Source organism: Anopheles bellator, chromosome 2 (assembly GCF_943735745.2).
Source record: "Anopheles bellator chromosome 2, idAnoBellAS_SP24_06.2, whole genome shotgun sequence".
Taxonomy (NCBI): domain Eukaryota; kingdom Metazoa; phylum Arthropoda; class Insecta; order Diptera; family Culicidae; genus Anopheles; species Anopheles bellator.
The window spans coordinates 7,312,094-7,335,487 of NC_071286.1; the positions used below are offsets into that span (position 1 = coordinate 7,312,094).

A 23,394-nucleotide genomic window follows, 5' to 3' on the forward strand; every position below is an offset into this window, starting at 1 on the left:
ACAACCCACAAAACAAACAAACACATCAGGGAACGGAAAAACAATCGACACAAAACAAATGCTTTTATGCTCTCCACTTTGCCGGCTGTGTGCGCGCCGCGCGATCGCGTAATTTATCGCGCGACTTTAAATCTTACTACAGCAAAAAACAACGCGCTAGGGTTTTCCACCCCAGTTCCTGATTTTTCTACTTCTTGCGGTTCTTTCCCGTGTTTTGTTTGTCCTTCGGGCCATTTTCCACCGACGGCGAGTGGGTTAAATTCGTTTGCTCGGGTTTTACTTTCGTCCTCTCTCTCTGTCTCTATCTGGCGGCTGTCTTGGCGCGCACCGGAAACCGGAAGAGGTTTCCTGACTTCCGATGTACCGGTGCTCGGTTGAAAATCATCAATAATACTGATCGGTCGGTACGATCGTCCTCGTATGCAAGTATCCTTTAGTTTGCTCTGTTTCGCAGGGTTAAATTCCATCAGAAGGCGCTCGGCCTGGTTCCGGGAAGGGGGGTTGGGTCGGCGAGATGCGCCGGAAGGACCAGAAGAAACGGGGTTGTGCGGGAGGGGGTGCCTGTCGGGTGACTAGAAACGCAGCCCCCGGAGAGGTGCTCCTGGGAAGGCCGGACACGCGGGAATTCAGATTTGTACTTGACTTGCGCTCGCCGCCAGATGAAGCTGGTGCTGGTGGTGCAGATGGAGCTGGGTGGCGGTGGCGGCCGACGCCTCCAGGTGGTGCTCGAGGGGCAGCTGGTGGAGGCCCAGGTGGTGCTGCTCCAGCAGGGAGGCCGCGTTCGCTATCGACGACAGCGACGACGTCGGCGAAGATGGCGATTGCTGTTGCTGCTGCTGCTGTAGCTGATGTTGCTGTAGCTGGTGCTGGTGCTGGAGCTGGTGCTGCGGCTGTTGCTGGTGGTGCTGATGCTGTTGTTGTTGCTGGTGCTGGTGGTGGTGGTGCTGTTGTTGCTGTTGATGCTGCTGCTGAAGCTTCGGCGAGGTGCTGAACTCGAACAGATTGGTATTAAAGTTGCCGGTGCTCCATCACGTGTACTCCGAGCGCCAGCTCTGCGAAGGGGAAAATCCCGAAAGAAAGGACGGAACAATGAATAAAACTTTTAGTGAGAAAAGTCCAATAACAACGGCAGCACTCAAGTAGAATGTTCATTTTATTAACTTTTAATTATTTTTTGAATGTTCTTAAACAGTAGAACTAGGCTTGAGGCCTGCTTGAGTGATTGAGGTACCTAGGGGCATTAAATATCACCGCAAAGCTCAGTTGGCAAATAACTATAAACTTCTGTGTTAATATCCTCAATTCGTCCGTTATTACTCGTCTACATTGCATCAATTGATTCCCTATTCGAATAACAGCAGATCGAACCCGAACAGTGCATCAACTCGACCCCAAATATTTGGGACCTACAGTTGATCTACTATGGCTAAAACGGAAGTTCCTTTTCACGATTCATTGAAAAAATGTCCATCTTCTTCCTTTCCTAGGGTTTGCTGGCATTTTTTCATCTGGCAGAAAACCTGATGCCGCATTGTCGCCTTTCACATTGAACACGATCAATCCAGATTACGCATTCAGGTGATCTTCAGACGAACCACAGAAACCCGCACTTTGCAACTCTTCTTTTCGTTTTCCTCACATCTTTTTAATCTGGCCTGGAGATTTTACTTATCTCATATATTTTCAAATTTAAATTATAATGTTTTTCAACAAGGCAAAACAGTTTATGTATGAAAAGTTGATTTTAGCCAATCAAAACACGGTTTAAAACATATTTACATTCTTTTCTTATGGATCATTGATGCAGATGAAAATTTTTAGCCATACAAAATTGGAAAAACCTAAACTCCTCTGTCCTCAGACCACATTGCCAAGCGAAAATTTAATTTCATAACTGTAGTTGAGTCTTGCCAATAATTCACCAGCCCAGAGCAAGTTTGCACAGAATAAGGGCTTCTCAAATTAACTTATTTACTATCGGAAAAGTTTGTAAAACAAGGCCATACAGTCTACATCGGATGACATTAGAGCGATTATGATGATAGGATGACATTAGACCGACCGAAAGCACAGAAGGGTCTTTTAATCTCCTGATGGAAGTTTTTGTTGAATATTTTCGGTGCATAAAAATGTTCTTTTAGTTAAGACTATAAATGTATTATTAGTTTCATTGAATATAAAAAAAATTATTCGTTATTTTACCATGAAAAACCCATAAATGCGACCATTTAAGATTAGTCTTCGATTAGTCTATTATTAGTTATCGCATGTTTCTTGTTTGGCGTGATAAATGATTGTCTTATCTGGCAATCATAATCGCAGATCGCTCTTGGGCTGCAACAGAGACAATGTTAATCTCTGTTGCTTGTTGTAAAACGAAGGAATTAGATACGAAAAACCGAACGCTTTAGGTAACAACAAAATGCCATTTAGGACCTTAAAGCAGAACGTCTTTTAATCGTCTCGATTTCGTTCTGCTAATCTCAAACTAACATTCAACATTAAAAAAGCGAATCCTAAAAGAAAATAGTCACAAATTTTAACTTTGTTCCGCTGGCCACTGTACGAATCAAGCGTTAACGCCAAAGACTTACCATCGAGTTGAGTCCTAGATGGTAGGATTGCGAGTGGGGCACTACGCCGCCGCCGAGCGACCCGGCGCCTCCGAAGCCGTTCTGCAGTCCGCCGGAAGTTCCGAGCGCCCCCATGCCGGTCGTGTACCAGCCACCGTGCATATGCGTGTGCGCCGGATGCAGTCCCCCCGACAGGTGACCGTGTTGTCCTGTTGAGAAGGGAGAAAAACCGAAGCCGGTTACATTAGCTAATGTCGCGGACTGGGCCTCTATGGGCGCGAAGGCTGGGGACGAGAACTTACCCATCGAGCCGGGAAAACCGCCCGGGAACGAGGGTTTGTGGTCGAGCGGCTTCATCAGATCACCGAGATGGCTGCCGAGCGGAAGACACGAGCCGGGGATGCCTTTCTTCTTCTTCGACTTTGACGACAGTTTGCGGTTTCTCGTTTGGATGCCCTCCTTCTTCATCGTTAGCGGCCGATTAACCTGCGGGACAGACAGAGAGAGAGAGAGAAAGAGAGAGAGAAGGAAACTTATGAAATGATGCTCAGTTTGTTGGTTGAAAAGTGAAAAGAAAACGTTAAAAAATGGGCGACATTTAAATCGGCACTTTTCGGGTCGGCTGGCGTTTCCATTCCTGGGCTGCGCGTTGCATTTACTCTGCCTGACGCTTGTTGCGCGGAACACGCGGAAGATCCTCGCGCAAAGATTAGCGCGCGGCGCAACGGAGCTGTGCGCGCGCGGCACGTGCCCCTCATTCTCGCCGCGGTTATGCTCGATTTGGCCCGACGACGTGGCGTATGCTGTGGACCCCCCACCCGTCGTAGGGCTAAATGTGGCGTTAAGTGATGTCTATTTACTATTTGGACCGTGGTGCCGCCGCCGCCCGCGGTGGTTCTGGACGCGGATTCTGGGAACCCGGCCCGGATCTTGGAGTCAATCGGCTTGATTCAGCCAGTCAGCCAGCCAGCCCAGTGGTTCCTAATTAGGCTGCGTGTGCGATCGCGTAGCCCCGACAGAAGCGGATCGAATGCGAATCTGCGCGTCGCTGGGGCGTGCGTGAGGGCATAAATCTTGATGCAAATCAGCATTCCGGCGAAATAACCCACCGGCGACGGGAACGACGACGACGACGACGGAGCCGACGAGCGCCGTCGCCGGGCGAAATCGAGCAAAGTTATTAAACGCGTTAATTGGCGTTCCGTACGCTACATCTAACTTCATTACTTGCCGACCAGTGGAGGGGCACTCGCTTTCTCCCGGTGGCGATGACGAAACGGGATAAATGGTTCCGATGATTTTTCGAAGATAAATTGAATCATTAAAAATTTATTTAATTACAAACCCGGGGGCCCGGCCGGCGCGCTTATTTTCGGCACATTTAAAGCGCCGAGGGCCTGCAGCGCGCGAGGTCCTGCGATGCGTAATGGTACCTCAAAACAAGATCGGCCCCGATAAGGATAACGATCTGTGAGGGATGTGATTTTGAAATTGATGCGCGAATGCGCGGCTCGCTCGGTCGGTCGCCTGAAGGCGGGCCTCCGGAGGTCGGATTTCAGTAGGACGACGTCTGGTGGGTTCTGGATCCTGGTCAACATATTTGTTCCGACGGCCCCCGGGCGGCGGCCTCAGGTGAAGCTGTTTTGCTCGCGAAAGGCGGTCGCCGGGGCTTTGTGATCGTAATCTTTCGCAATTCTTCATTTCCTGCCTACCGTCAATCGTCAATCGGGTCCCATGTCTCCGTGTCTTCTCTCTCTCTCTCTCTCTGTCTCTCTCTCTCTCTTCGGGTGAGACGTGTTGGGACGTTGGTATCTGCCAATTGTCAAATTGGCTTGCCCAGAATTGCATCCTCCCGTGACACTCGCTCTGCTGCTGTGACCCGAAACAAGGGTCACCGTCCCTTCGGCAGGGTTGGGTAGGAATGCAGGTAGGCCGAATTAGCCGAATGGCGAATGAATTGAAACCACTTATCGAAAGCCACGGGAAATCCTGCCGAAGCCGCCGCCGCCGGTGACACAATGCAAGCTGCAATCGTAACTGTGTTTGCCGTGTTGTTGCCATTGTTGCCAGCAAGGACCAACGGGGACCTTTTCCCAACGAGGCCGCACTCCGTAAGGATATCAATTACTTAAAGGACCGCCGACTGCGGGATTGGCTCTTGGGTTGCCGTTTGTTTAGTCACTCCGCTGGTCGGGGGTCCCGGATTCCGGACTCTTTGCTGTCACAATTATTTGTGCAAATAAAAGGTTAGTTTTTTGGCCCATCGCAGGAGCGTAAGCGGGACCACCACCATCGCCGCCGGGGGAGATCACCATCGCCGCCCGCTATGTGTCACTCCTGGGCTCCGCTTTCCATACGGCACCTTACGGCCACGCGACGGCCTGAGAATGGGGGGTGATGTGGAGCGTCATCAACGCCACCGTGACAGCTGTCAGACGTCGGATCCGGATTTACGGCAGATTATCAGCGACGCCCCCAGAGCCCGACCGACGGATGACGGATCCCGCTCCCGTGTACGTGCATTGTGGCCACGCATCGGGACGTGCATCAGACACCGCGCATCTCGCGCTCTCCAAAGTGATCGATCTCGCACGGGAGTCACCCACGAAAAAGTACAAAACCTTCGTGGGGAAGACCCCTAATCGTCGAAGGTGTGGTTATCTGTGAACCCAAAAATCGGACACCGAATGCGCACGTAACGGCGCGCGATTAGATCGCGGCCGTCGCCGGCGAGTGTCCACGGCGTGATCAGCTTATCGCATTGGCCATTAATTTAGGATTTTCCTTCCCTACTCTCGGCTAATTACATCTGCGTCCCCACCATCAGCCACTGGTAAGGGTGGCTCGCGATAAGATCACGCCCGATTCCCGATCAGGCGACGTGCGACGACAAAACGCCCGCACGTCACTTATTATCGGTTGCCAATTGTGCCACGAAATGGGGGTTGCTGAAATTGCAACCCACCCGCGAAATGCACGGATGATAGGGCAGATGATACGGCAGAATCGGCTAGGCCGGGAAACCGATGCCACCGTTTTTTTGCCGGCCCGGGGGGGTTGAGTTTTTTAATTTCCCGGCATTTTCCCGGCGTAGGGGGATTGAGGGGGAAATGATAGCCCATTTCTGAAATCTCTCACAGAACAGCGCGTTAACCACGACGCTTCGTCCGAAAAACCCACACATTTTAATGATAATGACCATTATTATGGTCATAACAATTCATTTATGCTGCGCTAGGTAGCCCCACCGGGCGACTCATATTTCAATATCCTCCGTTTGCTCTCTTTCGTCATTTCCCCGGCATGTTTCCCCTCGTCCGGGCCATTTTCCCGTTATCGTGTCGGGCGGTCCTCCTTTCGGGGTTGACCGACCCAGACACAGCGGTGGATTCGAAGTTGATGTAGTTTTAATTTTTTAATGCTCGTTTCCGCGTTTTCTTCGCCGCAGACAGACAGCGAAGTTGCTGGTTAATGTCTTTCGTATTGGAATCAAATTCTGACCGGTGCTGGCTATCACGCACGCACCTTCCGTTTTTCCCGGGCAGCTTTTCCAGTTGTTTATGCTGACCGCTAGGGTGCCATTGACCGGTTCGCTGACCGGCATTGCACACGGCGGCAGCGGCGGTGGTCATTTTTGCATAAATTAGAATAATGAATTCTCTCCCGCCGACGGTTGGCCGGGTTGGGACACAAACACAGGCACACTGCCGCCGGTGGTTGGTTGGTGCTTTAAATATTAATTATAATTTTCTAATAAACATTTTGCAGCCGGCCGAAGCTTTGGGGCCATTTTGGGGCCGTACCACTGACAACTGACTGGCTTCACCCCAAAAGGCCGGCAGCCGATGAATGAAAAGCAGGTTTCCTTCGGATTTCACCGGGGCCATAATTGCGCGGAAAGCGCCACTCATCCACTCCCTGGGCTGGCGGTCATTTGCGGCTACCGTTGGTCCAATTTTCTCGACGTTGACGCTGCTGGCAGGTGGCAGTGGCGTCTCGGCCACCGCCTTCGCGTACCTCGGAACCCGGCGGTCCGGCGACGCTTGACGCGGCCTTCCCGACGCGCTCTTTTCAACTGTCACTCAACCGGTGGCCGTGGCCGCGGACAGTTTGGAACGCCGTGCCGTGCCGTTCCGTGCCATGGCGGGCCGTGGCGTATCATCATTATGTGTTGGGCTTTTGGGTCGGGGTTTCCCAAGACGTCCCAAGGCTGGTGAGAAGACCAGACGCGGTTGACAATTCGCTCGTTTCGTCTTCACGAGATGGATGGCTTTCTGATGGAGTTGGGGTTTGCCTTGGCGGGTCCGTGTCAGTTCGAAGTGACGCGACGCAGTCCGAGCTGGGACCGAAACCGGAATCGATTCCCTTCCGCGATTGTTCCGCTACCGAAAGGGAACCATAATCAGGGCCCCGGTCAATTACCAGATCAAGTACCAGCCGTGGCCCTCCCGAAACCGAAGGCCCTCACTGATTCCTATTCCACTGCGATTGGTATTCATTCCAGTTCCACCCTCTCTCGCGTCACGAAACGGAAGCAGATCCTTCGGAGAATCTCGGCAAAAGCCCTCCCCGAATTGGCGACGAAAATCACGAGTAAATCAATCTTATCTCACTTCCCAAACCATTTACACTCTATTATCGTATCCCGGAACCCGGCGACCAGGCCGCGCGTGATCGTGGCGAGATTGATTATCCTTGAAGCGAATCCTTGAAGCAACGACGGGGGGACGACCGGAATTGAATCCACACACTCGCACACATCGTGCTCCGTGCCCTGCCACGGCTCATTTCCGGGCGCCCGGGCCCCTCAACTCGTGACGCCGAGTTTTTCGGCCACGTGCCACCGTCGGTCACGAGTCGGTGTTATAATCTGTTTCTTTCGCCCTGAGCCACCCTCTTAAACCCGTGGCCCGTGACCCAGGATGCTATCTTGTGCCGCACATCGGAGGGTGCGCCGGAGCAGCAGCCTCCGGTGGCTGGTGGATGGTTGATTAGAGGATAAAGTTAATTTCCTGTCGAATGATATTTGATTCCACGCGCCACTCGTTTGTAGCCATTTCTTTTTCGTTGTGTTTGCATGTTTTAAATTCTGTTTACTTTTGATAAACCGAATCCGAAGAAGCGTCTCTCAAGGGAGATAGGGCCATCGAGAACTCTGCGTGGAGCTGATTCTCGAAGCATCCCGGAAACGAGCGTGCCATCATTAACACTCTCGTCGAGCTGCACGCTGGCAAATCGTCCTTTCGGCGTGCCCCGGATATCCCGTTCGCACGTCGGAGCTGGTCGAATATTAATCGCTTCCGAGCGGACGCCGGCATAAGCTCCTTCGGAAGGATCTCTCCGCTCGGGTCATTATAGCCCCTTGAGCCCCCTTTTATTGCCGACGCGAACAACGGGCTGGACACCGGATGGACACCGGACCGAACGACCGGATAATCCACACCGCCACCACGGATCACGGGGCCGACGATGGTGAGATCAATTGCCGGCGTTGCCGGATTGGTAATTTATGATCGATCGGATCGAGAAGATCGAGAGGCCGGGCGTACTTACGTTGTGCAGCTTGTAGTAGAGCCCGCAAGCGTTGCAAACGGGTTCGCCGCCCTGGTTCCTTCGCCACAGCGTGGTGGTGGTCGTTTTGCAGTTGGCGCACGATGTTCCCGCGCGTCGGGCGGCACTTTGAAGCGACTGGAAGGAAGAGAAGGAACCGTAAACCAGAAATTAGTAATCATACATCAGCAACATGTTCATTATCGTCCGCGTCGAAGGTTCGTCTATTACGCGCGCCCGTTCGGCGACATTTATTAAATCCGGGACACCCCGGCACCGTTCCACCGGTCGCCCCGGGGGCGGACGGCCGGCCGGAAAAACCAGAAATGCATCACCTCGGGAAAACAATTACGCGTCGCGAAGGTGATTTATTGCACACACACCACGAACCGAACCGAACCGAAAACCGGTACCAGCCCCCGCGGGAGGGCTCTCGCCACTTACGCGGATGGCCATCAACTTTCCGGTTGCGCAACCTGCCCGACGGATTTGGAGCCACCGGTGGGCCCAGTGTCCAATTTTGCCGCGGCCCCGGAGCACTCGGGAGGTGCAATCTACTTGAACGATTGCATCGGCCGCGGCTACGGCGGTGTAATGTTGCAGCCAGCAGCCGGTCGGTTACGGAGCGGAGAAAGATTGAAATGTCAATAGCGGAATTGGCTCGGTTTTTATGCCGCGCAAAGCGCCGGTCCTTGCCGCTACCGTTTGTGGTGGATTTTAATGAGTTCATAGCGGGCCGTGGCGGGCTGAGGCGTTTGAGGCCATCTTCCAAATGAAATGTGACGCACACACGCAGCACAGCACACACCCATGGATCGTAAATCGGTTCGTTGGTCATCATTTTTTTTTTCGGTAGGTGACTCGGGGGTCTCAGTCCTCAGTCAGTGAAATATGATTTGCTGACAGTCGGCAGAAAAACAGCCCCAAACTCTCCGTGCGCCATTTAGTGACGCTCGGGTGTTCCGAAACCGTTTCGCTTTGGCGTTACTTTATGGGTGAGGAAAAATTTCGGTTGAAAAATTAATAATGGATAGCTTTCGGGTGGCCGAAATCAATTTAAAAGCGACACCCGAGCGAAAGATTCCATTTGTGTGAGTTGCCGAACTGACCGACCGACCCGCCCGCCGGGGGCCAGATTAATAAATTCCCCACAACGAACCATTAGCGCGGGCTTCGCGTCTATTTCGCCCCTGCCACACCGGAGTTGGTGGTTGAATTTCATTAACAATTTCGTGCGTCGTTTCGCCCGGCCAGAAACCGCGGCCACGGATGATGGATGGGAACCCCCCGCGAGATGGCGGACCTTAATTTTCCGTCGTTTTCCCTTGCGCGTGCGTGGCAAGCGCAAGACAAACGAGCTGTCGGGGTGTAAAGTTTGTAGTCCCGTTGGCCGCTTTAGCTTAAAGAGTTTCGCTTCGCTCCTCATCTATTAAAGCGCGCTTGGCGGGCTCTCCGTTTCGATCCGCGCCAGGTGACAGCCCCCCCCCCCCCACACCCTCCACGCCAGGTACGGGCGTGAAAATTAAACACGATCCGCCGCCGGGAAAGCGAAAGTGAACCGAAAGGACGCGGCCCCCGGCCCGACCCGTAATGCTGGGTTGATTACGCTCAATGTAAATCCCATTTCCGTGACGTTCGTTATTTATGCAATCCCCCCTCCCCACCCCCCCTGCGAAGTGACCGCACGGAATCGATATGCGTGCCGGGACGGGCCACCCACACGGGGTCCCGAATTCCCCGGTGTAACACGCATTCCACGACGGTAATGGCATTCCCATTACGGTCATTTGTTTTCCCGGTGGGGGCACCCCCCCGATGCATTTCCCGCCCCGCACGCCACACCCTGTTGGTGGCCGCCACATTAATTATAACCAAATTAAACGTCCGAATCCGATTGCACGGCCCGGGCGGCCAGTCACACGGTGGATGGAAAATCGATAAAATCCATTTTGTATTTTCACTCGGCGCGCGGGGGCCGACAGACCGACAGGAGGGAAGGTGGCCAGAGGGGAAGTGCCCCCATTGGCCCCCCCGCCCGGGGTTTGGCACGAAAGATTTTCCCGCACAAAAGGGAAACCGACAGCCGACAAAAAAAGGGAATGATTTTTTATCGAACCGAATGGTGGGGTGGGGGGGGGGGGGGGGGGCCCGATGGTGGTGGGTGGTGGTGGCGTCAGACAACGGCTGACGAACGGTCAGAGCGAGAGAGATGGTGAGCGTGATGTGAAAGAGCGAGTCAGTAGGAGTTAACCCGTTCGGAGCGCGCCGATTTCCACGCCTACTTTTCACTCGCGCGGTGAGAAAATCTCATCACCGGTGAGAGAGCGAGCAAAAGAGAGAGAGAGTTGTACTCTCCGGTTTTGCTCACCGGATCAGGAAGTGCATTGCATCGCCTGCTGCGCCTGGTTTTGACAGCTTCTGGTGCGTGCGAGGCATATGCTCCGTTGCCATGGTGACGCCAGAAGCCAAACATCGGAACGGTCCTTCGACGCTTGGATGACTTTGAATAATGGATGATGGAGCCGTACGATGGGACGGGACGGGCAGTTCATCAATTCTGTAGCCCCGTAGAACCGTGTAACAAACAAACTACCACCTTCTGCCCGAAAGATGGATGACGGTGTTGCCTGCGTCTCCGACATCGACTCCGAAAAGTCGGGGCACCGAAAAGCCCCCCCCAGACGCCCCAAAGGGGAAATCAAAAGCACACATACAGGCGAGGCGTGTGCGCGCGCGCGCGCCTGCGGACCTGTCAAACTGACATTAACCCAATTAAAACCATAACCTCTCGAACGTGCATTGTGCTTTCGGGGGGCGCGCGCTGTCCGTGGTTCCATTTCACGCATGTCACTCCCGTGACTGCGGCTGTGCCTGTGTGCTGGCCACCATACTCGGCCGGTATTAGAAAATCCGATCCAATCCGATTCCAATCCGTCAATCCGGTAATTGTTGTTTTGGGTTTCGCTGCCCGCGTCCGAGGACCTGCAGGGGTCACCTGCGGTCGCCCCGGACCTAAGAATGAGCTGGAGTTTATAAAAATAAATGAATCGAAATGAAGCAACTGACATGGCGCGAGCACGCGCGCTTCGTGGAGCTCATTTCTTGTTGCTTTTTTTCTGTTTTGGTCCTACTTCGGGCGACACTTTGAAGCGGAACCGGTTCCGGTGTACCCATTCCGGGCATACGAGCGCGGGTGTGTCCGGTGTTGTTAAGTTGTTGCTGCTCTTTTTTTCGGTTTTCGGAGTGAGCCCCCCCTGACGACGACTGTCAACGAAGGTGTTATTAATTGGTTTTTATCTGCGGCTGGCGTGGCTATCGATTTCCGCGGAATCGGCTTTAATTAAAAGTGTCAACTGCCTCGGTACAAGACCTGGCGAATTGTGAGTGTCAACTCCAAAAGAAGGTACAGCAGGTTGCCGGGTGGAATAGTCAAGCACATAGCCAGCGCCCAGGTGTCCCTTCGAACGGTTCCTTCAGCGAAAGTGTTGCGGAGAAATTAATCGAGCGCATTAATCGAATCGAGCCCCCCCGAGCATTAACGTACGGGTACGGGCAGATTAGGATTACGGGCGTCCCCGTCGTCGGAAGAAGTTGTCGCCCGCGGCCACAACCCTTGCGCGAGGTGAACGGGCATATCTGAAAACAATTATATTGCGTACCACCAAAGTTTACTGTCTTGGGCCCGCAAGGCCACCAACTTGTTGGTTCCGGTTGTGCTTGCTGTGGCCGGACGGAAAATTAAGGGGCGCCACCCAGGGAACCACTTTTGGGCGCACGAAATGAGACATAAACCGAAATAACGATCGCAGCCCTCCGGCGACCGACTGTGTGCGTTTATAAATTAGAATCGAAACAACTTCCTTATCGGGCGCCCGGAATCAGCTACCAATTAAAGTTGACAGCTGGGTCACTGGTACGTGAAGATGCGCACCGCACCCGGGTCGGGTTTCGTTTCAGTGGGGGCTACGTGTGGGCCGTCCGATACGATCTCTGGCCCCAAGGATATGCGACCCTGCCACCGTCACAGTGTGTGTGTGGTGAATCCAATGAGGTAGAAGGATTTTCCCTTTGGCTTTTCTTTGTTCACCGTCATCGACGACGACGTCCTTTAATCCTAAGCGCCCCATTCTAAGACAATCCTAGCCAAAGGCTCTTCTGGCTCGGGCTGCGCTCCAGACACTTGAGGAATGAGAGATAAAGGAGGGCGGATACAGACCCCAAATGAAAGAAGAAAAAAATCCAGCACACACGATCCCAGACGTGGTCCCTCTGCAATCCTAAGGCGTCGGAGAACCGTCCCGAGGGGGGATGAAATCGTATCGTAGATTATTTTAAGCACGGATCCCTCCATCTCGTTATCCTGTACGTGCGTGTGTATGTGTCTGTCGAGATAACGATGACAATCTCGACCGACAACCGCCAACAACGATACCTTTCGGGAAAATGGGCAGACAACCGAGACCTGCCCCGCACGCCGTCCCACAGACCGAAGAATCCGCAAGACTCCACCAGCACACCATCCTACCATCCGCAAAAGGATTCTCGGGAGGTGTCCTTCTCGCTCACCGGGTGCCCCAGGGTGGGCTAAAGTTTTCCCTCTAGCGGCGCGGGAAAAGGGATTTCTTAACGATATAAATTATTCATGCTGCAGACATGTTTGGAGAACAAACAATTTCCACACCCAGCAGCATCAAGATAAGAGGCCAGGATCCAGCCAGGACCCCACCCGGGAGGCTGCTTCTGCTGTCGGACACGAAACTTTCTGGAGTTGCTGTGTATGTGTTTGTGGAATCTGAGGTCGGTCGCTGTATGTGTGCCTTCGCCTTGACAGCTCGGAAAACTTTTCTTTCCTTTCCGAACTCGAGAGTGCTCCGAAAGGAAAAAAACGAACCTCTGAACAGGACGACGGCGAAACCTTCCTTGTCAGAAAGTTTATCTTATTTCGCTCCCTTCCGATTTGTTTGGTTGAATTATTTCACCCGCCCCCCACCAAGTGCGTTGGTGTGAAGCGACTATATTACGCCAACCGGCCAACCACAACTTGCCGCCGACGACGAGGACGCTCCGTGTTGCGTAACGTCCTCCGGGAGCCAGGCATCGTTCCGGCCATATAGTGTATCTTGATACAGCGCATGCCCTACAACCACCACCAAGCCGACACGCACACAGTGGCCTGATGGATGTCCTGGCGCGCGACTGTCTCCGAATGGATCGCGCTGCCCAAAAGGAAAATGGAGATTCGATTCCCAGCTCAACACAAGTCGCCAACAAATTGCTCCAAAATGTTCATATAAATCGTTTGACAATCGACTCGCTGCTCGATTTAATTATTTTCCTATAAACGCCCCGGTCCGTGGTTGACGCAGCAGGCCTACTGTCGGTGCCAAACCAAAACACGATTTCGGCTTCCTCTTGGTCTTGCTTCTATTGCCGACCCGGGGGGCCCGTGCGCCACGCAGGGGCCGTCCTTTTATGTTGGCCTCCCAGTTGATGGACATAAATCAGCTTCCATTAGTGAAATATTTCCCCGGCTTTCTTTGATTGATACGCGCCAGCGAGCCGCTAAGTAATGGTAGTAGGCCGTGGCTGACAGAGACGGAGGGAGAGAGAGAGGCCCGGCCCGCCCGGGACGGCCCACGATAAAGCCTGGCCTGCTACGAATATGTTGCTTTTTTGGTGGGGTTTCGTTTGACGCAAAAAAAAACCACGAACCGGGAACCGATAGCTGCTGAGCCTGTCCGGGGTCAGTCGACCGACGGGGGGCAGTCAAACGGTTCTGGCTACCGAAACTGTTGACGCCACGCAACCGCAACCCACGGCCAGCACCGCTGTTATGCGGTGGAAACTCCTCCGCGGCCCAGAGTGTGGTCAGAAACAATAAAAGAAAATCAAAACCCCACTCTCGGGCCACGAAGACGTCTTCGAAACGTCAAAATTCTTGACATACCATTTCTCGTGTTCCGCCGTGTTCCGCCACGACCGGTTGGCGGTTGTATTTTATTAATGAAATTCTCTGGCCACTCCGCAGCGGGCACACCTTCTGGGCGCATTGTCTGGGCTGCCTAGCGAGATGCCTAGGGGGGCGGCGGTGACCGAAAAAGACTCCTGCAGGCGCTACTTGAAATTGGAACTGCCCTGGTGTCTTGTGTGCCCCGACTTGACCCCGTCTGGACGCGAACTGCTCCGGAGTCGCACCTTCACAATTTATGGCACGCCGTAAATTTCGGTTCGACCGAGTTCCGAGGCCATTAGAGTTGCTTCGAGTGTCCGGAACCTCCCCCCCCCGGAAGTTGATTGAAACGTTTTTTGGGGAAGAGTTATCACGGGGAGTCGCTCGTTTTGTCGTGGTTGATTCCACCTCTGGGCTTGGGAGCAATTAAATGTAAATCAGCGAGTGGCCAGGGAGTTCCATGACGGAACAGAAACAAAAAAAGTCAATGGAGATTAGAAACAAACAGATTAACTGCGGAACAGACAGCTGTTAATTGGAGTGCCCAAAAGCAATAGACCCAGCCGAAGAGCATGGTGACGATTAAAACGGAGTTCGCAATGTTGGAGTCTCCAACTGGAGTTGCTTATTAACAGCGCACAATCCCAGCGTTCCCGTGATTTCATCCCGTGATCAGTCGACGCCGGCCGGATCTTCGGCAGCAAAGATTTGGCAGCGATCGAGCGACATTCCCAACATCTTCGCCGGTTCTCTCTCTTCTCGTTCGATGACTCTGGGATCCGGTTGTGGCTTATGGCTTCCCGGCAGCCGTGTCTGGTCCATTTGTTTGCTTTTATGTTTATGCTCGTTCGCTCCTTTCGTTCGCTTCCAGAAGGGACTTTAGTTTGGCAATTTTCTCGGTCCCCATGGTGTGCCGTAATGGGCACCCAAGACTGCGGATTCCATCCGGCAGCGACTTCTTGGCGCGTTAATTGAATTGCGCAAATCGGATTATCGTTAACCGAAACCGTAGCCACCGCAAGATCCCGGGGAGTGCCCCGGTAACCGGGCGCAGCGGTGGAAGATTTGTGTCAAGTCTAATATCCGAACTCCTGGCGTGTGAGGATGTGTGAGAATGTCATCTGCCTGCGGCCGCTCCCTACGTTACGCTTGTCCGGGCGCAAATGAAGCGTTCACTTCCGCATTTCAATCCCCGGTAGGTAGCGGCCAACTGCCTACTTCAGAAGTTAATGGCTCTGTGGCCCACGGTGCGGCCTTAATCCCGCCGTGACCAACTCTAGACCACTCAAGGCCACCGAAGGGGTCTGGCACGGAAGGTAGCCTATTGTGGCAGCGGGAGAGACCCCGCAAGTCGTGCTCCTTATTTGTCTTCGTTCGGTAATTTCTTGGGCCAATTTATGGAGCGCGGTCTTTCGCCTCGGCGAAAAACTTTCCTACGAGAAAATCCATCGAACGGTACAGCGGCCACCCACGGCCCAGGGGCAGGGGCAGTGGCGAAGGTGGTGGAGGGCTGCATGGCAGCAAAATTAATAAGGTGCGTGGCTGGAGGTTATGGCCCCGTTTTCGTTGTCGTCTGCCGTCGTTGCCTGGTTAAAACAATAACAATCGTTGTTCATATAAAAATCACCTATAATCTAATAAATTGATAAAGAACCGGGGGAGTCCCGGTGGGGCCCGCGGGGCCAAACACTGAAGACGTCTACATCGGTCGGTTCCGTCGGGGGTTTCGGAAAACATGAAGCACAGAGAAAGAGCGCAAAATTCGCGCAAAAAGCCACGCGAATCGCAAAGCATAAAAAGCCATGCTACGGCTGCGGCCACGTCGTTGTGGCCACGACGGCGGCAGAGACTCCACTTCGGGACCCGGCAGCGCGCGCGGTCCCGGCGGAGTATCGACATCGTTGCTACAAATTCCATTACCTCCCCGCTCGTGCTGCCGCTAGTGTTGCTGTTTATGTTATTATTGTAGTAATTTAACCACTAGCAGCACCACCATCATCATCATCATCGTCTTCGGCGTCATCGTCAGCAGCGACGGACGCGTGGCGAGCAGAGATTTCGTACGGAACGAAGGAGGAAAATATTTTACTTAAGAAAGCCCTTTCGCCTATTTCCTGCTCAAAACAGAAACTCCGAAAGAAGAGTTCCCGTGGCGTGGCGTAAGCGACTTTTCATCGAACCACGAACGTCGTTATGGTTGGCTGAGCGCTCGCCATATCGTTACCGCGAAGCCTATCGCGAATTTATGGCACACAAAGTGTAATTTTATTACAACCATTTGTTTCTAGTCACGACCCAATAGTGCCGTGGCGTGGGCCGTGGAGGGAGAATTCCAGCAGACCACACAGGCGATGTGGTGGCGCCCGGGACTCGCGAACGAGACAATGAATCCCTGGGTTTGGGGACCCTGCGATCGAAGCTTCTCCAACGGGCGGCGCGAAGCTGTTCGATCCTTTCGCCGGGATATTGTTTCCGGCGTACGGGGAAAATCGGTGCTCAGTGATAGAATGAGCTTCGGGAAAGGACTTCTCGGCGAAAGAGGCAGTGTTCAACAATTTTACATAATTTATAAATTATTATTACCATAAGCACCGACATTACTACTAACATACTGTTCTGAAACATTGACCCTCTAATGACGGTGTTTAAAAAAAATTATTTGACATTACTTGGCTATTGATTACTTGACTTTTGAAACGTCAAACTTCACTATGAAAGTTGTACACGTTTTGTAGAAACTTCGACAGTTACTAAATAGGACGCAAAATGCTTGCAGAAATTTGGGAGATATTTAATACTTATTTCGAAAGTGGCGAGTCTTCAACTCAAACTGTACGAAATATGGGAAGCTCATTTTAGTTAAGCTCGTTACCATCTCACTGGTTGTTTTAATAAGCAGAACTGTTGTATTTGGGGATCGTGGACGTCTCGCGTCGTTCAAGAGAAGCCAATGCACCCACAACGAGTGACTGTTTGGTGTGGATGTTGGTCTGGCGGAATCAATGGTCCATTTTTCTTCGAAAATCAAAAGGAGAGAAGGAGAAGGACCGTCGATGGTGTACGCTACCGAGAAACGTTGACATGGATTGGTTCTTCGACGAAATCGAAGCGGAAAACTTGAACGATATTTGGTTTCAACAGTACGGCGCTAACTACCATACAGCGATAGCGACGGCATCCCGTTCCAAAATCAATATTTTGCACCTTAGCTTCGGAATCCAAACACTAGATGGACAGCCCGAGATATGACCAGACTAGATATGTAGAGTGAAACTAAATGAGGCGGGTGCGTTCTTGGACGACTGTAATCGAAAGTTCCCAAAAGACTGCTCTCTGGCGCATTTATGGTCAAATGTGGGTCAGATTCGGTCACATCGACAAAGTGTCCTTTTGGACGGTATGATCACCTTTGTCCTTGTAATCACGGCCAGCCAGCTCAACATCTTTGTCACATTGTAGACCACTAAAGAGACATCTGTCAGAAATCTGTCTGCAGATTGACGGTAAGTCGTGTATTTGTGGTCTCTACTGTAAAGTTTGAGACCCCATTCTCGTGACGAAAGCTAATTTTCACCAATTTTTTTTCACCCTCACAAGGCCGTTCTTATGCTTGTAGGTCCCCGCGGTGTCCACCTGAATGCTACAACCAGCTTCGCTTGCGTATGTGGCGCTGTATTCCAGGAATTGTTTCAATGTTTCTGCCAACTTTGACTTCGACTTCGACGACGGCTGGCTGGCTGGCTGGCTGAAAAGCTCCCAGCCCCAGCCCGTCGACCCAACACACATACGTACACCCACCGGGCGGGGGTGGTGCTGGTACGAGTCCACCTCCTGCCGGCCAGGTGCAGCTGCGTTACAACGCCACAGCGCAACATACGCCATCTCCCAACGGGGTCCCCGGGTCCCGGAAAGTTGACATTGATTTATGCTTCTGGTGCGTTGGGCCGATGTTGCGTACTTTGCTCTCTCACTCTTTCTGTCTCTCCCTCTCTCTCTCTTGCGCTTTTGTTTCAACCTTTTCCCTGCTTTGAATTCGCACCTCCCTCGGCCACATTTATCTCCGGGTTCGCCCCACACTTTCGCAGCACATTGATTTTCTTGCCACCCATCGCCACCACCACCACCGGCTCCACTTCCTAGCGCGGGGCAGGGCGGTGGTGTAGGTGGACGACACCCTCCCCCCTTCGCAGAATGTATTCCCTCCGCGAACGCGCCAACTAATGCCGCTTCTGCGCATCGGCCGTTCTCGCGCGAAGGAGTCTGCGACTTTCGACAGCGGGAAACGAAGAACGAACCCCGGGAGTCGGCCAGCCGGCGGTAGTCGGTAGTTAAATTATGGTGTTAAAATATATGTTACAGTTGGAACTTTGGCTGGAAGTTTCGCACAAAGTGCGCATCGGCTTCGCCCGGAGCATATTTTGTGGTCCGTTTTTCCTGGCTCTCGGGGTTGGGCCTCCCCGGGTACGTGGCACTTGGCGTTGCGGCGAATGAGGAATCCGCGCGCGAAGAATGCACACCTCGGACGGCCGTAGGCGCAGAGAGCAGGGCGCGCAAAATTGGTACGCAAATTATTGAGCTCGTGAAGAATTTCACGTCGGGGCAACCGGCGGTCGGGCCATATATCACGGCAGGTCCTTGCCCGCCTCGCGGGCCCTGCCCGCCTCGCGGGCCCTGCCCGTCTCGTACAGCATCCATCTGCGGTTGGCGACAAAATAGCGCGCTCCGCGATTCCTTCCTTCCTGACAACTATATTAGCGACGGGACCGTCTTCGCTCGCCATTCGGCGGCCATTCGCGGAACGCGACCTCTACGGGTTCTAATTTATTGGCAAGCCTCTCAGTGGCGTCGCACGGCTCACAGGGCAGCGCTAAAAATCGAATGGTGCTGACGCGACCATAGCCGGGTTCGCACTGGGAACAGGCCCAACAGGCCGAAGAAGCGCAACCGCTGACCGACCATCCCGCCCCAAACGCTCATCAATCCCCGCGGCCGGCCGGAGTCAGGTCAAACCCATCCATGGTCCGTCGGTCCGTAGCGTCCGGGGGCCACAGCCAGACGAGATGCTAATTGGAATGTATCGCGTTTCAGTTTCGCTGGAAATTTGGCGATGCCGGACACTCCCGCGTGCCGCGGGATTTTATGCGCCGAACTCACTCGTTCAGCCCGGGAAAGGATGGCCGGAAATTTTATGTTTGAAAATTAATTAAATTACCCGGGCCCCGGGTTCAGGGGCAGAGAACGCTCACGGAGAGAAGATCGGATCGATCGGGCCGATCGATCGCTTCGAGCTGTTCGAGGGTCCGCTTTAAAAACCGTGTTCGACACAATTAAACGCACATAAAAACCAGTGTCGCCCGGCCCCTAGCGGACGGGGCTAATGAATTCTTCGAATTAGTTAAAGTACCACGAAAACGGCTTGTCACGAATACCCGTGGCCCGGCCACTATAAAGATATCAATTCGTCCGCGATTCACCGCGTAATGCGCTGCTGCGCGCCTCAAAAAGTCTGGGGCCTTCCGAGGGTCTAGCGAGGCCCAAGGGCCTCTCCGAGTGGGGCGCTCACTGTTGGGCTAATATTTTTGCCTCAATTGATAATAAACATGTCAGGCCCGGGCCCCGACCACCGGCTCGGAGCCGGAGCCCACCGCCTGTCAGCGGGCTAAGGTCCACTTCCGGCAGCAGTACGTTCCGCGGACGACTCACTCAACAGGCCGCGGCGCGCACTCGACACCGGAATTTACGAGCTCGCCGAGCTCTTTCTAAGCGCTGCCAGCCGTGGCGCTGCAGTCGGTCTGGGCCGGCAGGCGAACCGTGCCCACACAGCGAGCCTCAAATGATGAGCCAAACTGATTTATCGATAAATTTTATACCCCCAATAATTAACCTCATTAACATAACGGACCGCAACGCAGCAAGGCAAGGTTACGCCAGCGCAGCGCCAGCCTCGTGACCTTGCGACCGAGAGATTCGGCCCGGTTTTGGACGTTTCACTTTCTGCGCTCCTTCCAGACCCTGTAAGCAGCGGTATTTATTCAAACCCCCAAAGTCCGCGCTTTGGCCACGCCACGTGGTAATATGCAAATGAATCACGGGAAGCGCCTTCCGGCCACCGGGGAGTTCCTGGAGTTGGCTGTGGAAATTATGAAACTTTTCCAAAACAGTACGCCAACCGCTGAAGGCTTACGGGGTCTAATTTGTGAGTTGCAACCTCGAATGAATTATCGGACCCACTCCAACAGTTTCTCAGCAATACTTGACGTAACCGTTTACTGGGACATACTTGGACTGGCCTCATTCTTTTCGGTGTGACAGACCCCAGAATGCGCGGTAGCACCGACCGCACGGGCAACATTCTTGTGGCAAACAGGAATACCGGGAGCGACTGAAGGCGGTTCTAGAATAGCCAGACGAACTAGCCGACCCCCCCGGATGGGTCGGCGATGACGAAGACAGATCACGACGGGCGTCCCAGCGACCGTGGGGTCCGGGTCTCCCAGAGCGCCCAGAACTTCAACCTGCCGCACACAGCTGGCGGTGACCCCATCGTGATCGGGCGCGCGGGAATTATGGTCTCCCCTGCTACTAATTTATGCACTTTTGTACAATTATTAACCATCACGAGGTTGTACCGACTGGCGAACGGAGACCAGAGACCGTACGGGGCACGTGCGGAGCAGTCGAAAACACGACTAATTTACGATCGTGCCGCTTTAATCGAGCCTGTAATGGATTGAATTAATAGCGATATCCACCACCCAGGACGACGTGCAGGTTGTGTCGATCACGTCGTATCGGGCGGCCTAGCGCCAGCCAGTCAGCCTCCCGAGCGTGATGACGTCGATCTGCGTGATGAACTTCGACTCGACTCGGGAGGCCGAAAACCGGTTTATCGTCTCGTCTGACAGCCTACACTGTGACCCCGGCCGAGGCAAGGACACATCATATCGTAGAGCCTGGTTACTGGCCAGCGATGCTGCTGAGTGCATCCGCCAGAGAGTCAGAAGGTCCACCGTCTGAGCGAGGTTCCAAAATATGCTGGCCACGGCCTGACCACAGCATTTAGCTTCCGGCGCCCTGTCCGGCGACCGCACCAGGAATGCGGTTTTTATGGATTTAATGTACGCCCCGGATTGGTGGAGCCCGGGAGATGCCCCGGGAGATAATAACGCTTCGGTGGTTTGGGGGCCACGGCCCGGACAGGCGAGTCAAGTACACTCGCTGCACCCCGTTTAGCATACATTAGACGTGGTGTTCGGGGTGTACAAGCATTTTAAAGGTCGCTCCACGAAGCCGGAATATCTGCCCCGGAGCTCTCCCAATTTAAGGGGGCCCCCCCAATTTTCGGGCCCGCAATCAGTTCCGCTCGGGCCCGCTCCAAAATTGCCCCAGAGCCGCGAAAAGCCCCGATCGACAGGCGAAACGGTGTCACATTTCGGTGCGACACCGATGCCGATGGTGGCCTCGCCGACTGTTTTCGGAGTGTCAATTAACCAAACGGCGAACGTTTTACCGTGGTGGCGGCAATTAGTGGATAATTGAGCAGCTTCCAGCCGCGAACGGATGGCTGCCGATGGCCGAGGACCCGCACCTCGCGGGGGTTCCGAGTCCAGATTGCACCCGATGCCGGCGGAGGGGATGAGAAACAAATCATCCCGCGGATTACCCGAGTGCACACAGTTTGGCACACAGTTGCAGCTAATTAAATGTACCCACAGCCCGACTTTGGCCGAACGGAAGCGAGCCCCGGGGGCCCCGACGGCCCCAGTGATAACCATCATCCGTGCGCATCTTTTGCTCCCAAAAACTTTATCCGCCCGGAACTGGGGAGCTTCTTCTCTCTCTCTCTCTCACACACTCTCCGCGCTCCGATGAGAAATTAATTTAAATTAGTCAATAAAGTCAAGAAAAGTTACATCGTCCTCCGCGTCCGTTCTGTGTGCTGGGGCGACGTTTCGTGGAAGCGAAGGAAGCTGGACAACCGTGTGTTCCTGAGAACCTGAGCCCGGGCCGGTTGGCGCCCCGCAGAGCGTGGGTACCGAACCTCAGCGGCCCCGGAGCGAGACGTTTCGTTCGACTCCTTCGTCTTTTTCTGAGACCGGACCGCGCGGGGCCTCGGGGCGTCCTGACGATGACGAAGACGTTCGCGTCGCGTCGAGCGATACTAATATTGCATGAATCATGGCTTATTATGGCACACAGGCGGACACAAGCGGAGGGTTTCTCGGGTCCCGAGGCAGAGTGTTGTCACTCACCTTCGTCACTGGACGCGCGCCCGATCCCACGGGCGCGGTATGCGAACGAATAAATATAATTCTTTGCGTTTTATTAGAACCACAGCGTGAGCCATGGGAATCGGTTATCGGCCCGAAAATGCTCGTTAGCTGCTAACCGACGGTGCTGCTACTAAAAACCTGCGGTTCCGACAATCGACATGCTGGCATTTCGGACCCGTGATCCTGATCCGTGGGACTCCACGTTGACCACGGAGTGCACCAACCTGTCGGTTTCGGCTTAAATTTGTTTTAAAACGGTGCCATTATCATTTGAGTCGAACAAATCGCCAGCCAAACAGATTGATGTCGCTACTCATTACACCGGACCGGAGTACTCACCTCATTAAAATGGGGCCACCGCGAGTCGAAACGATTTCGTACGTAATGCGGTTCCCGTCATTTCACTGTCCACCGGAGCATGGGAGCATTTGTTTTCGGCTGAACCGGGCCAAAGGGGGATCGGGGCTGACCGACCCACATCGGTCACCGTTCCGGAAGACGTTTCAATTCCAGGGAGTCCAGCCAGGGAGAACATCAAGGGCAAAGTCGGTGTGTCGGTGATAATAACTACACATTCTCCCATTTATGTCGCAGAACCCCAGGCCCTGGGACTGACATGGCGGCCGCGGCGGCTTCGTAAAGCGGCACCAAAAAACATGTGTGAGAAGGTGACGCAGTGTCCGGTGTCCTCGTCCGGTGAAGGGGCCGCCACTGTTTTTTTTTTTTTGGGTTGTTATTTTCGGCCGGCCACTGACAGGGCGGCCCGGCCACGGCTAGGCACAATTATTAAGTGGAGATCTATGTTCGCCGATAACGTACGCCGGTCGTCGTTGGTCGTGTCATAATTTTGCGTTCTTGCCGCGGCGCCCCCCCGACAAACGGCCAACGGTCAACGTGTTCAGCGCGGGGCAGCGTTCTAGTTTAGACGTGGAGGAAGGGCCTCCGACTGCGACTACCCCCATGGGGAGCGGTGGATTTTCTTCCACAACTTTGGGTCCTTTAAGGACCCATTTTTATAGCGCCGAACTCGCCACTGTTAAAGGACTGA

At 53.6% G+C, this 23,394-nt stretch overlaps 1 protein-coding gene across 1 annotated transcript in view; it reads right to left on the bottom strand.

Moving 5' to 3' along the window:
* Positions 1-1,028: 1,028 nt before the first annotated feature.
* The window catches only part of LOC131209392 (GATA-binding factor C), a 69,264-nt gene continuing 46,898 nt past the window's right edge, over positions 1,029-23,394 (bottom strand). The window contains exons 5-8 of the mRNA XM_058202448.1: positions 8,127-8,261; positions 2,876-3,059; positions 2,595-2,782; positions 1,029-1,052 (exon numbers count right to left, since the gene is read on the bottom strand). Of these exons, the coding sequence (XP_058058431.1) occupies positions 1,029-1,052; positions 2,595-2,782; positions 2,876-3,059; positions 8,127-8,261 (531 nt within the window). The remainder of the gene's footprint in view (positions 1,053-2,594; positions 2,783-2,875; positions 3,060-8,126; positions 8,262-23,394) is intronic.